The sequence below is a fragment of the Phialemonium atrogriseum genome (assembly GCF_030411735.1).
Source record: "Phialemonium atrogriseum strain 8032-3 unplaced genomic scaffold QBC33scaffold_24, whole genome shotgun sequence".
In the NCBI taxonomy this organism is placed as follows: domain Eukaryota; kingdom Fungi; phylum Ascomycota; class Sordariomycetes; order Cephalothecales; family Cephalothecaceae; genus Phialemonium; species Phialemonium atrogriseum.
Window position 1 is genome coordinate 318,163 of NW_026848161.1, and position 14,822 is coordinate 332,984.

General features: G+C 56.7%; 5 protein-coding genes and 3 non-coding genes across 8 annotated transcripts; 3 read left to right on the top strand and 5 right to left on the bottom strand.

The window, feature by feature from the left end:
• Window positions 1-1,668: 1,668 nt before the first annotated feature.
• Window positions 1,669-1,755, bottom strand: QBC33DRAFT_t66. The gene has a single exon. It is a non-coding gene; the product is annotated as a tRNA-Asp (tRNA).
• A 1,579-nt stretch (window positions 1,756-3,334) lies between these two features.
• Window positions 3,335-3,406, top strand: QBC33DRAFT_t64. Its single transcript has one exon. It is a non-coding gene; the product is annotated as a tRNA-Asp (tRNA).
• A 90-nt stretch (window positions 3,407-3,496) lies between these two features.
• QBC33DRAFT_t65 lies at window positions 3,497-3,568 on the top strand. The gene has a single exon. It is a non-coding gene; the product is annotated as a tRNA-Asp (tRNA).
• Window positions 3,569-3,943: 375 nt separating this feature from the next.
• On the bottom strand, window positions 3,944-5,496 carry QBC33DRAFT_547352 (uncharacterized protein). Its single transcript, XM_060428724.1, has 3 exons — window positions 5,019-5,496; window positions 4,653-4,956; window positions 3,944-4,590 (listed from the first exon to the last, which is right to left on the bottom strand). Exons 1-3 carry the CDS (start codon window positions 5,139-5,141, stop codon window positions 3,992-3,994), a joined length of 1,026 nt encoding a protein of 341 aa, XP_060280675.1. The 5' UTR covers window positions 5,142-5,496; the 3' UTR covers window positions 3,944-3,991.
• Window positions 5,497-5,566: 70 nt separating this feature from the next.
• On the bottom strand, window positions 5,567-7,600 carry QBC33DRAFT_497594 (pyridoxal phosphate-dependent transferase). Its single transcript, XM_060425592.1, has 3 exons — window positions 7,296-7,600; window positions 6,781-7,238; window positions 5,567-6,727 (listed from the first exon to the last, which is right to left on the bottom strand). The coding sequence occupies exons 1-3, from the start codon at window positions 7,480-7,482 to the stop codon at window positions 5,795-5,797; spliced, it is 1,578 nt and encodes a 525-aa protein (XP_060280676.1). The 5' UTR covers window positions 7,483-7,600; the 3' UTR covers window positions 5,567-5,794.
• Window positions 7,601-7,779: 179 nt separating this feature from the next.
• On the top strand, window positions 7,780-9,634 carry QBC33DRAFT_497599 (indoleamine-dioxygenase). Its single transcript, XM_060425593.1, has 2 exons — window positions 7,780-8,336; window positions 8,394-9,634. Exons 1-2 carry the CDS (start codon window positions 8,004-8,006, stop codon window positions 9,498-9,500), a joined length of 1,440 nt encoding a protein of 479 aa, XP_060280677.1. The 5' UTR covers window positions 7,780-8,003; the 3' UTR covers window positions 9,501-9,634.
• A 1,374-nt stretch (window positions 9,635-11,008) lies between these two features.
• Window positions 11,009-11,730, bottom strand: QBC33DRAFT_434335 (SGNH hydrolase-type esterase domain-containing protein; the record flags this gene model as incomplete). The annotated part of the gene is made up of 3 exons (XM_060424167.1): window positions 11,009-11,092; window positions 11,191-11,552; window positions 11,634-11,730. Coding segments are annotated over 3 exons (543 nt in total), but the record flags the coding sequence as incomplete, so codon positions are not given.
• A 1,069-nt stretch (window positions 11,731-12,799) lies between these two features.
• On the bottom strand, window positions 12,800-14,770 carry QBC33DRAFT_595253 (pyruvate decarboxylase). The gene has a single exon (XM_060431812.1). The coding sequence runs from the start codon at window positions 14,550-14,552 to the stop codon at window positions 12,858-12,860; it is 1,695 nt and encodes a 564-aa protein (XP_060280679.1). The 5' UTR covers window positions 14,553-14,770; the 3' UTR covers window positions 12,800-12,857.
• Window positions 14,771-14,822: the final 52 nt, after the last annotated feature.

Below are 14,822 nucleotides of genomic sequence, written 5' to 3' on the forward strand. Positions count from 1 at the left end.
CTTGATCGTTAGAGACTTGCATGATATATATAGCTAGATCTCTAGCCGCCTCACCTAAGGGGGGGGATGGGTGTCTCAATCACGAGAAAAGGAAATCGCGTCACGACAACCGCGAACCCCTGGCTCCTGTCTTTCCCCCTCCTCCACCCCAGCGCGACTGGTTCAGGGGCCACACACAAGGGCCAAACCACCCAGCCAGACAGCAACTTCTGTCGAGCAACGACTACCACGCGGCGTGACGCCGAACATCCCTGTCCGCCGCACCCCCCGTCCAACTCCCCCGCGCCGGACAACCTATCGAGCGGCCAACGACCAAGGATGGGCCTAACTCAAGCGGGAGGGCGCAGGGCGTGGGCGTCACGCCGGGGAGGTGGCTCGGGTGATCAACAGGGTGACATCGTGTGGAGGCCCAGGTCAACGACCCTTCCCCCAATCCCTTCCCCCCCCCACACGGCGACAACGTCAGGCGAAAGGGCGCCAAGAAACAATGGGGCCTGTCTGGCTTTCCTTAGCCCCGCCTCGAGCCCGTTCATAGCATGAGATGAGAAGCGCCCATCAGGGTCGACAGGAAGAGGGAGGCAGCCCGACTCTCCACACTTGTGCTCTGTGGGGAAGGGGAGAGGGAGGGGGGCGGTGCGCACACAAGTCCAAATGGGGCCAAAGACAGTGAGTGAGTGGGCCCACTCCTAGACTTCCGGGGGAATCGCGCGCGCGAGGGGCGCGTGTTGGCCGAGGAAGGAGAACAACGAGCACGGAAAAGATCTAGACGTTGGGCCCGCTCTCCTATAGTTCGTTCGGCTTGGTCTCTCGCGGGGGAATGCTGTAATGGGAGAGGACTAGCGGGCAGTGGTTATTATCGCAATTGCGATACGTAGGATAACAAAAGGGAGCCACCCTAGAAGGGGGGACTCTGGGGCCAATCACGCGAAGGCGGCGGGAAACAGGCATGTCTGTCGAAAGTGCGTCACACGGGGCGGATCTCAGAGCCTCAACACCCCCCTTGCTGGGTGCAGAAGGTTTGTTACAAGGCGAGACATGCAGACCAGCACAACTGCAGAGAACAGGCCATGATTGGCGACGGCCTCTTCAAGTTGTTGGTTGGGGCTGAAACGAAGGAGAATGGCTTACTAGGCGGTGACTGAGAAGAGGGTGTGAAAGTTGGTCGAGGTGGATGGACGTTTAAGCGCCGAGGAGAGACGAGATTCGGAAAGGACCGTAGCGGGATTGCCGTGATACCAACTTAGCCTTGCGATCAGACCGTCCAAGACCGTTAAGAGCTCGTCTGTTAAGGGCAGGGGTTGTGAAGCCTGAACGCTAGTGATAGATCGAGGCGCAACTAGAAGAAATGGGGTTGTCAAGGAACAAGTTTAGAGAGTCATCCATACCTGAAATGGTCTGCTACCAAGTTGTTACTGCCAGGCGCAACTGCCTTCTGAGAGGACAATACAAGCGACTTGCAGTGTGAGCCAGCATTGCTGTTCAGTCACTTGACCTTTGGGAACGTGCAAACTTTGAGAGATAGTTAGGCTGGTTTTTACCCCGCATTTGGCTCCCAAGAAAAAAAAATTCCAATCTCTTTTGGGTTTTAAAAAGAAATTGATATAAAGAAGGAAAAAAAAAAAAAGGTTCCAGCATCAAAAAGGTAGCTGTGAAGCTGTGAATATGGATCTCTCCCGCCGGGAATTGAACCCGGGTCCCAAGCGAGTGCCAAGTCATGGTGACAAGCTTGTATACTGACCACTATACTACGGAAGATTTGCAGGTGTATTCACCTGATGTAGCTGTGGATCCGCTGTGGAAGTGAATGCGGCATTTTGGTATATAACACACATTCACTAGTTTTACCCTAATTCACTACACCCCACTAGGGTTTCAAAGGCTAGAGTAGCAGGGGTAAAGCACAACTTTGAAAGGAGTGACAGTATGGTCTTGCTAGGTACTTGCGCTAACCTTTGAAACCTCAGCAAAGGTGTACTCCTTTTGACAAAAGTCAAAGCACCTAGCTTTACTTTGTAAGGCAGGATGATTCTGTCGTATACAACCACCAGGCATTTCACTTAACACCTTACTTATTATCTACACTCTCAAGAAAATGCTCTATGCGAATAATCTATGTCTAATTAGTGTGCAAAATTCCAAGAAAGCCATTGTAATAAGTACCTAGCATACCAAGCCAATAAATCCCACCATTGCTGCGCTTCCATTCACCAAATCCATCCGTCGCCTCTAAAATAAAAATAAAAACAAAAACGAAGGATCCCCCCCCGGGAGACTTGAACTCCCGTCTCTAGCGATAGCGAATCAGCGACAAGGTAAGCTTGCCTCGCAGTGAGTGGTTGCGATTATATGGCGACAACACTTGGCTGTAGATGCGTTATGCAATCCCTCGCTGTTGCTGCAAGACTCTTCATTTCCTGGAGAAGCGGTCGATCAGTTCAGGCTTGATTTTAATCAAATCAATATGTCACTTGACACAACAAGTGGCTACGGATGTGCCCGCCATGCATATCGCCTTAATAACCTAGGTGCTCGACGTCCCAGGCTCATCCTCAAGCATGCAAGAAAGCAATAATCGTGCCACAAATACATACTTCAACACCCTCCAGCCAGATTCTGTTCTCCTTGAATTTTCTTCTTGCAAGGCTGCGAAGCATTGTTTGCAGAATATCAGACCGACTGAGTCTCGCTGCCAGCGTAATCATCATCTCATGAAACTACAACTTGCCGGACCGTGTCTAAAGTTGCCGAGAACATGACTAGGGCCTTCTGATAAGGTTCCAGAGAGACCCCGATAATTCCTGCCGGCGGGGCGAATAGAGGGCTGATGATTCACTTGCGGATCTGTTGAAACACCTAATCAAAACAGGTTCCGTCGCCGCCGTCGCAATTCCTGTTGCCGCGGCGGTCTATCACTAATGCCGTTGCTGCCTATCGTTATTGCTGTTGCTATCTATTGCCATTGCCATTGCCGTCACTATCGCTTTTGCCGTCACTATCGCTTTTGCCGTCACTATCGCTTTTGCCGTCGCTGTCAATTGTTTGGCAGCCTTGGAACCACCTGGCAAAACTTTCCGGCCCGTCGCCACCTGTTGCGCACAGACCCCAGGCGCGAGTAGCTGCTCCCGTGAAAAAGCCTCTTGGGTGTGACAAACGTCTTTGGCATTTTTTCATGTATTTTTAAACCGCGTTTGGCGATGGGGATGCTGCGTTAGACAATTTCTGAAGACCTGGTAATTTAGACCGAAGTGGACTGGGGTTCTGTGCGCCCTTGGCGACAATTGCCTCTTGTAATCTTCATAAATGCAATCTGCAATCCGCCAGATATTATCAACCATCCTCCTTAGTATAGGGGTTAGTATGCCAGCTTGTCACGCTGGAGACGGGAGTTCAAGTCTCCCAGGGGGAGTCTTCTTTTTTTTTTCCTTTTTTTTTGAGCATTCTTTTCTTAAAGCCTCCCTTTATTAGATTTTCATTTGTGCTACTTGATATTCAGCAATCCTCCTTAGTATAGGGGTCAGTATGCCAGCTTGTCACGCTGGAGACGGGAGTTCGATTCTCCCAGGGGGAGTTTTTTTTGTCCTTTTTGCTCTCTCTCTTTTGGTTTTTTGGGGGACGGGATTGCTTTTTTAAAGCCCCAGATCCACTGCAATACTGTCGGCATTGGAGGCATAGTGTGCGGCAGAGCTACATGAACCTCTAACCGAAAGCCTGTCTTAAGATCTTGCTCACCTTAGTCGCCGGCTAGCTCACCTTGAATCACCCTGCCCAGGTGAGCCTACATGTAGAGCGGCGCTGCTTATGCATCTCACCTTACTTGGTGGGTCGAGGTCAGCCGATTCTCTGGACGTAAATCTCACCCAATGGCTAGTTGAGAAGGGGTGGACGTTCTGGAGTGGCTGGGGGGTGGGCGAGGTGACGCCGAATTTCTCTGGGTCATTGAACGTAAACCAGAGGTAGCATGATTTTGAACTATTGATGTTTTCCTCGGCCTTCATTGAGATCCGTGTATTGAACCCGTGCTCCCCTCTGTCTTCTCAACGTGGACCCGCATATCTCGACCTAGTTCACTCAAAATGCCTTTCCAGTTGCCAATCTCGTCCACGTTCCTGGCTTTCCTTATGAGGGCCATCCCTCGAAACTCTACAAACCACACAGCAAACCAGTAACTGCTGCCGACCAAAGAAAAACAAGCAGAAATCCAAGCCATGGTGAGAAACGGGCCCCCTCTGGCCGTCTTTATATCCCATGCCGTGCCCATCCTGTCAACGGCCGATGCACCGCCCACAACGATGGCCGTGGCCGTGGCTGCGAATATCAGCAGCGCGGTTGCGCCCAGGATTGCGAAGCACATGTTGATCCAGACGACGGGACAGCGAAAGCCTTGAACCGCCGTGACGACGGAGCCGAACAGGGCGATGCCCACGCTGGCCGTGCCGATGATAATCAGGACGAGCATGGCGTGCGCCCCTTGTGTGGCGAGTGATAAGAGTGATTCGACTGTCGAGCCCATTGCTACCACGAGAGGCACCGAGATGTTGGTGTTCCCGAGGATGAAGTAGCTCGGCATCGAGCTGGAGATGTTTCGAAGTCCTGGAGTGCAGTAAATCAGTCCCGTCTACCCGTCCGCTGCGATATGCTCAGCTTCAACTTACCATGCTTCCTGTCCTCGTAGTCGACGCACCGCTTCATGGCGGAACCGCTGTGTGGGTCATCCGGATTCTCGTAGTCACCCTCGCATGCCTTGGTCAGGTACAACTTGTACGTGTCCTTCACTCCCAATTTTTGGACCAGGTTGCTGACGACTTGTCCCTGGATATCTTGGACCCCGTCGTCGACGGCTGCTGTGATGTTGACTAGAGACCTGGATGTATCGTCTTCGAAAATACCCTCGATTGTGCCTGTGTTTGACCCTGGGGTCAACTGGACAATTTGATGACCAACTCGGGAGGTGTTCACCTAACCATATCTTGTCAGCAATGCCGGTGGCAGAAATGGCTGACTCGCGGTTCCCCCCTTACCGACAACCAGTAGTTATCCTTGCCGTTCCCTGGTGCAGTCCCAGACGCAAGGAGGATAACCGCTATGCAGATGCTCACGAGGGAGGCAACGACAGGGCAGATTGCGGTCCGCCGTCGGATCATGGCTGCCTTTCCCTGGGTTTGCTGAGTTCGGGCAGTTGAGCTCCTAACACCTTAATTAAATACGGGATTTGAAACTAACAGCAAGCAAGGCCCATCAAGCGAGATTGAAGGTGCCGAAAGCTTCCATAAATGCCAATTCGGAGGCCTGACAAGACAAGACGTCATGTCTGGTCGCATGAGTGTTGCCAAGAAAACGTGAGTGGCGACTCACCGCAGACATGGGCGAGCTTCGCCGGGTTTCATGCCCTCCTGACCCGGAAACGTGGTAGAATATGGGAAACGTTATATAGCGCCTCAACGGAAACGTTATAATTAGTGGATTGGTCAACCAGATGGGCGGGATCCAGGGTTTGCCTGTCGGCTTAGACATGACGCAGTAAATTATGCGGCTGTGCTTGAACCTGTTAGGTCGTTTACCTGGGTGCAAACAAACACTGTTTCATGAACTGGGTAGCAAACATTTATTCTCCGAAACCACTCTAGGCGAACTCCCTCACAATCCAGCGACTGGTAGCGAATACTAAATTCATATCCTCAGACAAGCATGTGCAACACACCGTGTGAGCCCCCATTTCCCCGATAACCCAGTACTCGAACAGCAGGACAGTCACGTTCAAAAAGAAGTTTGCATCTTAATATTAGTTACTCTCTAGTTAGTCTACCTGCAAGGACTCCCGAAATATCTTCATAAACATCCACACATCACTGAAGGTGCAATACATGGGCACCGGCGCAACCCGTATCACGTCTGGCTTCCGCTGATCACAGACGACGCCGCCGCTCTTGAGAGCCGCCCCGACCCGCTCCAGCAGCCCGGGCCGCAGGAGCACACTGAGCTGCGCCCCACGCTCCAGGGGATTCTCGGGCGTGAGGATCCGGAAAGGCGGCCCCTTCTCGCCGCCCCCGCCCCTGCCGCCGCCGCCGCCGACCCCGGCCAGGATCCCCTTGAGCAGGTACTCCGCGTAGGCGGTGAGCACCAGCGACTTGGACCGCAGCGCCGCCATGCTGGTGCGGCCGAACACGGACAGCGCGGCCGACAGCGAGGCGAGGTCGGCGGCGGACGGGTTCGACAGCTGGAACCCGCTCGCGCCGGGCGCGGGCCTGAACACGTTATCCATGTCGAAACGCACCGAGACGTCGCCGCCGTACCAGCCCGACAGGCGCGGGCGGAAGGACGGGGCCCCGCCGCCGTTCGCAGGGTAGTCGACCTTGCCGTGGCGGTCGTGCACAAAGGCCCCCGCGATGGAGCCCGGGCCGGCATTGATGTACTTGTAGGTGCACCAGACGGCAAAGTCGACGTCCCAGTCGTGCAGCGCCAGCTCGACGTTGCCGGCGGCGTGGGCCAGGTCCCAGCCCGCGACGAGGCCGCGGTCGTGCGCGCGCCGCGTGATGCGCACCATGTCGAAGAGCTGGCCGCTGTAGTACTGCACCCCGGGGAGGAGGAGCAGCGCGGCCGAGTCGGCGTGCTCGTCGATGGCGGAGAGGATCTTGTCCGTCGCGATGCGGAAGTCGGCGTCCGGCTGGATTGTTATCAGGGACGTGGCTGGGTCTAGGCCGTGCCATCGGATCTGGGACTCAACGGCGTACTGTCTTTCTGATGAGCCTTCGGGGAAAGTAATGGGGGAAGGATCAGACTCACGTAGTCGCTGGGGAAGGGCTTCCACTCCATGATGATCTTGTGCCTCTTGGCGGTCGGCTTGTAGAAACTCGCCAGCATCAGGTGCAGGTTCGCCGTCAGCGTGTTCATGATGACGATCTCGCCCGGCGACGCGCCCACCATGTCGGCCGACTTCTTGGCGCAGTCGTCGGCCATGTGCTGCCAGGCCACCAGCGGTGAGCCCTCGAGGTCGGAAAAGTGGCCGTTCACCCCCAGAGAGGCCCACGTCTCCAGGTGCGCGTCAAGGTACTTACGGACGGCCTTTGGCTGCGCGCCCAGAGAGTTGCCGACGAAATAGATTGCTGGCGAGGAGTCGTCGTCGCTGCTGGTGTTGCTGTTGTTGTTTGGCTGGGAATTTGCATCTGCGCCATTTTCTTGGCCATCCCTATGGCCGTTGCTGGTATGGGTGCCGTTCAAAAGTGTCGGGTGTACATCAGCCCCTATTCAGTGCCTTTGTTAGGGGCGACTCGCCTTCCATGCTGTGCTGACAGACGTACCTGGAAGGACCCCATCCAATGCCGTCTTTTTCAGAGAACCCTTGGTTGGTAGGATGAACTCATCTCGGAGATGTCCAAGTTCGTCTTGCGCATCCAGCGTCTGGGCATACTCAAGACCATCCGCGTGGGCAGGGAACTCAGGCGCTAGACCCGCACGGAGACGCTTGACTTGTGATGCGAAGTCCATGGTGGTTACACGACACTGATGGAGAAATGACCTGATATTTTGAGTTTGGAGCAATGCAATCCCTCTTGCTGATACGAGACGGACCACCACTTTGTACTCCCCAATCGGCAGATGGAAGTTGGCTTTGTGAAAGCCGATGGGAGCCTTGACCTGACGTAGATGGTAGGTTCCATGTAAGTTCCGAAGTTCCGAAGTCCCGAGGTTCCGCCATCCGCACCCGCCATCCATGTTCCGCCATCCGTCTTCCGCTTTCCGTCTTCCGCAAGTAACCGACAACCAACGTCAACCTACCAGCCAACTTTCCAGGAGGCTTGTGGATCTTGTTGCTGGGTTCACTGCCGAGTTCAAAAAGGAATCCTAGTCGTTTCCTACCCAAATAAGCAGGATTCGTCACTGGGGTCATGTGTGGGAAAGAGAGACGATTCAGCTCGGAAGTATTTCACCCAAGGTCGGCCCCTTTGTTTTTGCCCATCCTCATCCCCATCGTTCACTAATTATTTGGGCTTCACTTTTCGTTTACAATGTCACCTCGTGCAATAACACCCCTAATCGAGAAGGTTTCTCCCGTCCTTCTGGAAGAGTTCACTTTGGACAAGTTCTCAGTAACATCAAATGGCTTCCTTCCCAGTCAAGCCCCGTTAAGGTCACTCACAGATTCATACTATGAACCGTGGGAGACTCTGATACGGACCGTACCGGGATCCCTGAAGCAGCGTACGTTGCGTTTTCAAGTCGATCAACTGCCGGTGTTGTCTCTTGATCGGTTAGCAACCAAGGCGGAGTGGAGGAGAGCCTATGTTATCCTGAGCTTCCTCACTCATGCGTATATATGGGGAGGTGACCGTGCCGCAGAGGTAAGAAATATCCCATGACGTCCTCGAGGTGGGAAGTCAGGTTGACAGTCCAAACAGGTCCTACCTCCGTCAATATCGATTCCCCTTCTCCAAGTTTCATCCCGACTTGAGCTCCCCCCAGTTGCGACCTATGCGGGCCTAAACCTTTGGAACTTTACCAGTCGGACCACCGACTTCACCGATCTCGACTCGATACACGCCCTCCACACGTTTACTGGCACTGAAGATGAGTCGTGGTTTTACATGGTATCCGTCGCGATGGAAGCCCAAGGCGCATACATAATCCCAATCATGATGCGGGCGCTCGAGTCCGTCAGAACAAGAGATTACGCCACCATCACGCACGCTCTGCGAGAGATGTCCTGCTGCATACGCAAGCTTGGCCTCCTGCTCGACCGCATGGACGAGAAGTGCGACCCCACCATCTTCTACCACCAGATCCGGCCATTCCTCGCCGGGAGCAAAAATATGGCCTCGGCGGGGCTCCCAAGAGGCGTCTTCTACCCCGACGACGTGGACGGCCGCGGGCGCTGGCTCCAGCTCCGCGGCGGCAGCAACGGCCAGAGCTCGCTGATCCAGTTCTTCGACATCGTGCTCGGCGTCGAGCACACCTCCCGAGGTGGGCCCGACGCACCGGCACCAACAAAACCACCACCACCTGGCAAAGCATCGTCCGAACCACCAAGCTTCCACGAGGAGGTCCGCGCGTACATGCCCGGCCCGCACCGGCGGTTCCTCGAGCACGCCACCGCGGCGGCGGGGGCGGGACGGACGGACGACGGTGGCGGCGGCAGAGGTATCCGGGATCTCGTTTCGCGGCTGCCGGCGACGGAGACGGCGACGGCGGAGCAGATGGCCCTCCGTGCCGCTTTCCAGGAGGCGACGGGGGCGCTGGGCGAGTTCCGCGGGAGGCATCTGCAGATCGTGGCGAGGTACATCGTCATACCCTCGCGGCAGCAGCAGGAGAAACAGCGGCGGGCTGCGGATGGCGGTGGCGGTAGCGAGGTCGTCGTCAATCTCGCCAACGTGGCGCCGGGAGAGAGGAGCGCGAACGCGAAGGCGGCCGCGGGGCTGACGGGGACGGGGGGCACGGAGCTACTGCCTTTCTTGAAGCAGGCGCGAGACGAGACGTATCGCGCTGGGTTTTTGGAGCCGGGGGCATGATTGGACCTTGGTTGGTCGATGGTCGCCTCGTGCTGCCTGGCTAGGAGCCACTTGTACTGTATTTATATACGCAAACTTATGCCTCTGGCGACACGATGGTTTAGATAGATTAGATAGAAAAGACTATTAATGACACGACTTGAATCTTGTGATCTGTTCACTCAGGTTCTTGATGGCTCCCTTCCCTGTGGTTTGTGCATGCGGAACTTCGTAGGTTGGTGGTTGGGGAGGAGGGAGGAGGGTTTCCTGTGGTTGTGCATGCTGAGTCTGAGGTGGTTGGTTTTGTGAGTCGTGCGTTGGTTTTCCTTGGATTATTGTTGTGATGATGAGAAGGGGACTGGACTGAGAGCGGAACATATCCGCGGGGACCATCTATCGTCCTCCGAGACGGAACTACGGTGACTGGTGATGTTGTGATCGCCGCCGACGGCGCCCACAGTATAGCGGTCGAGACTGTCCTGGGCAGGATAAACCCGCCAACTTCCGCAGAACTTGTGTAACTTTTGCTACCGCTTCCTGATCCCGGCGGAAGACCTGGAGGCGGACCCGGCGACCAGGTTCTGGAACGCGGACGGCGACGGGAGGATCCAGATTTTCATCGGCGAGGGGAAGAGAATCGTCAGTTACCCCCGTCGGAAGTGAGCCTCTCCACTTATTCATCGCTCCCCCAAGGAGCGGTTGGTCGTAAGAGCAATACCTTGAACGCTTATAGTAACGAGGTCCACAACTTCGTGGCATGTTCCATGACGACCAACCGTTGTTGAGCAAGAAAGAAGGTGCGTCGTTTTCGGTCAACCGATCGTGGTCTAGACTCTGATCCATCACAGACTGGCATGTGTCGGTGGACAAGTCGAGGTTTCTGGAAAGATTCTCGGATTTCCATCCCAGAATCCTTACAGTCATGGAGTCAGGAGATACGCCCCGAAGGGTCACTGCAGAGGAGCTAGCTGACCAGATCCCAGCAAGGCAACCGAGGTCAAGCAGTGGCCACTCCTGTACCGGGCTCCCATCGAGAGTTGGCGCAAGGGCAAAATAGCTCTAGTCGGCGATGCCGCACATCCGATGCTTCCTCGTCAGTGATTCCTGGTTGCTTCCCTAAGGACCCACCACGTATCACAGCCACTGAGACAGCAGAATGTTCCGAGACCAGATCAAGGGCAAGGCGGAGCTCAAGCGGTAGAGGATGGGGCGTCGATCGGGATCTGCTTTGTCGGGGCAACGCCAGAGCAGGTTTCTGAGAGGTCGAGAATGTACGACAATATTCGAAGGAACCGAGGCAGCGTGATGCAGATATTCAGCAATGCTGGACAAGACGAGGGAGGCTTGATTCAAAGGGAGGCGGCGATACATGCCTGTTCCAAGCGAGTCAACCCTACTCCAACTGCAGAAGGTACTGACCTAGATTGGCTGACGTTGAAGTAGACGAGTTCTATGAGTTCAACATTGGATACGACGTTATCCGGGACTCGGTCCTGCAGATCCAGGAGGTTGTCGCATCTTCCACGCTGCCCCTCGGCCCAGGTGGGGATCCGCCCGTTGAGGGTGGCGATGGCAGCGGTGGAGCCGACGCCGAGGGGGATCACTAGGTTGACCTGTGGTTTGGGGGAGGAGAAGGGGTGTAAGCAATTACTGCGGTCAGTTCAACAAACGCGTGGTTTGAGGGACTCAAGGGAGGGAGAGGGACCCTCACGATGATTTTCGTCTTGGGGTTCGAGGCGCGCATGATTATGACCATCTTGGTGTAGGCGGCTATGATGTCGTCGGTCGAGTGGCCCTGGAAGACGTCGTTGGTGCCCAGCATGAACATGATGATGTCGGCGGGCGTCCTCTGCAGCCAACCCTCGCGGTACTTGTTGGCGATGTCAATGGCCAGCCAGCCCGAGTGGCCCTCGGGGTGCTGGTCCCAGTTCGCCGTATTAGGCTTGCAGTTCTGCGGGTTGCTGTTCTGCGACCCGACGTACTCGACCTGGTCGGCGTAGTTAGCCTCAGCCAGCATGTCCCACACCAGGGCACGCCAGCAGGTGATCTCGGTGATGCTGTCGCCGAGAGGCACTTGGTTGTTGACTACGTGTTAGCGGCGACGGTGACGGGGACGGGGACCAGGACCAGGGGCCGGATCTCGATCTCTCTCACTAATTTTGAGCTCCGAATCCTGCCATTCCGCAATTCGGCCGCCAAAGACCAACTTAGCCACGGTCACCGCCGTCAGGAGAAGCTTAGAAATGTACATTACGTCTATGGGCAATCTTGTCCGGGGGGGGGGGGGGGGGAATCCAAGGTGTCTACGTATTCAACAATATGGAGTGTTGAGAATAGCATAGTCGAGGCGAGGAAGGCTAACAAATGGCCTCTAGTTGCCTGCTCTAATACTTATACTCCCCTGTTCGTGACTTCTCAGGGAGTGCCCGCCCGTTGATCGGCAACATGGTCGGCAACATGGTGTTCCACCTACAAATGCGAGCTACGTTTGATACTGTCTTATTTAATATGACCCGGATCTAAGGAACGCTACCGTAGTTGGAAACCCCCGTCAGAATAAACGAGATCTATATTATGTTTACAGCGGGAGAACGCTTTGAAGCATTGTCGTCTGTTCAGAGTCGGGAAGGATTTCTCTAATTAACTTGCTCCTTCTCTCGTACCTGGACGGTTGTCATGGCTACTGATTGGTGCGTATGCTGCGAATGAGGGGCAGGTAAATATATATATAACGTCCAGCTAGGCCAGTCATATCGTCGGAGTTCGGAAGAGGTGCTTGCTTGCATGTCCCCAAGCCGGATAATGGTCCACTTCCCCTCTTTTCGGCAATCCCCGAGGCCGCGTTGGACCAGCCTCTGGGAAACCTTCCTACCGTCCTTCACCACTCGGCTCTATTCCGAGGATTTAATTTGTTGTTGTGGGGGTTTCAACCCCGATGTCTCATTGGCAGTCCCTCTCAACCGACTTTTTCCTCCGAGCACAACACTGGGTTCAGCCATGGACTTGCACGGGCCCATCCGACAGAACCGCGCAGCAGATCCGGGTCCCGTGTTGGAGGGTAAGGGGAACATGGAGACGGGAAGGGACACATAGAGGCGAAGGGAAGCAACCGACTGGCTTGAGAAGGCTTGGCAAGCTTCCTAAGCCCTGGTGTACGGCGTATGGTGTACCCATGTGCCCCGAACTTCCTGCCCATTGTGCCGTGAGATGTGCTCCTTTGCCAAGAACAAGACGACAAGCCAAAGCAGACGGAGTTCAATAGGAATGCCAATGCTTCTCATACACTGTTACCACCTATGATACACAACCACTGCATTTCCACGTGACGACTAAACGTCCCGTGGAAAGCGTGGGAAACGCGCCATGTTACCGGCGAGATTATAGATTCCGTCTCATCTGAGAGAACACGGTCTGGAAATTGGGAGGGGCAGCGTATTTATCCACCACGATCTCGACCAACTTGAGCCCCTTCCCGTCGTGGAAGCTCTCGCTGCCCATCAGCCCGTCCATATCACGCCAAGTCTCGAGCCGGTAAGTCTCGACGGGGTAGTCATCCGGAGCGCCGAAGAAGCGCGCGGCCTCGAGGTACTTCCAGGGGGCGACGTCGTTGTACGGCGCCTCCTGGCGGTGAGTCAGCCTCGAGGCGCCGTAGCCCCCGTTGTTGACGACGAAGACGGTCACGGCCAGGCGCTCGCGGATGATGGTGCTCAGCGCCGGGGCCGCGGCCTGGAAGTCGCCGTCGCCGACGACGAGCATCGTGCGCCCCGCCGTCTGCCCCAGCGCCGCCCCCAGCGCCGCCGGCAGCGCCTGCCCGGCCCCGAACCACATGCCCGACGCCATCACCCGCGCCCCCCGCGGGAGCACGAGGTCGCGGCCCCCGACGCATGCCGTGCCGCCCCCGAGGACCACCACGTCGTCGCGCTGCAGGAACCGCCCCAGACGCAGGTACAGCCCCGTCTGGCTGATCGGGTCGCCGGGCTGCACCGCCGGCGGCGGGACGTCGCGGAAGTTGCCTAGCAGGTGGGCGTTCCGGGACGGAATCTGCGTGGGGTCGAGCTGCTTGAGAAGCTGCCGTATGACGTCCTTGCCGTCCATCTGCTGTGCCCCGATCGAGTTCCTGCCGATCGTGGCCAGCTTGGCCGAGTCGGGGAGGGTGGACCAGCCTAGGGTCTGGGCGTCGGAGAATAAGGGCCCGAAGGCGATGATGAAGTCTGCCGAGTCGACGTACGGCATGGTGTCGATCTGGCCGGCCGGCCCCGAGTGGATGCCGTAGTAGTTGGACAGCGAGTTGTCGATCATGCCGGCCCCGGACGGCATGCAGAGGGTGGGGATGCCGGTCTGGCGCACGAACTCGTTGATATCCTCTCTCAGCGAGGACACACCCTGGCCCCGGTCCACCAGGATCAGCGGCTGCTTCGAGCTGTACAGCCTCTGGAGTAACCCCTTGGCGGCCTGCCAGCGGGGAACGCCGTGGGGGCCGGCGGGGACGATGGTAGAGCCGATGGACTTGCGCAGCCTGTCCGGGTCAACAGACGCGTTCACCATGTCGCTGGGCAGCTCGATGTAGGCGGGCCTGCTCCAGGTCAGGCACTCGCGGATGGCCTTGTCGACGAGCTCGGGGGCCGTCTTCTCGTCGTCCAGCCGCACCTGCGCGACGGTGACCTTCTCGGCCATCTCGCGGAACACGCCCAGGCGGTGGTCGCCCAGGGAGCCATGCATGTGCATGTACCACCTCATGTTCTTCAGCACGCGCCTCGCCGGCGTCCCCACGACGTGCACCACGGGGACGTCCTCGGCGAAGCTGCCCGCCACGGCGGCGACGGCAGACAACTCGCCGCCGCCGTAGCTCGTCATCAGCGCGCCGAGGCCGCGCGCCCGCGCGTACCCGTCCGCCGCGTACCCGGCCCCCAGCGCGTCGCAGGCGCCGACCCACCGGAGCCCCGCTGACGGCACGTGGTCCAGCGCCCGGAGTGTGAGGTCGCCCGGCACCCCGTGCACCGCGTGCACGCCCTGCTGCGCCAGCCGCTTGAAGAGGTAGCGGGCGAGCGGGATTGTCTTTGCCGACTGCGCCATGGCTTGGCTGGCGGTTGTGGGTGTGTGGAGCCCCCCAACGGGTTGACGAGATTGAGCAAAGAGAGATTCTGGAGAGAATTGGGATGGTAATTAAGGAGTCACCATCGCGGCACGAAATGTCAGCGCCGTCAGGATCATTCGAGACGCTGCGGAAAGTGAGCAAGGATGAAGCAAGTGGCAGATAAGGATAAGAGGTCAAAATTTGAGATGGTAGATAAAAGAGGCAGGGATTGCCAGCTGATTGCAGCTGATGATCTTGGCAGGGGAGCA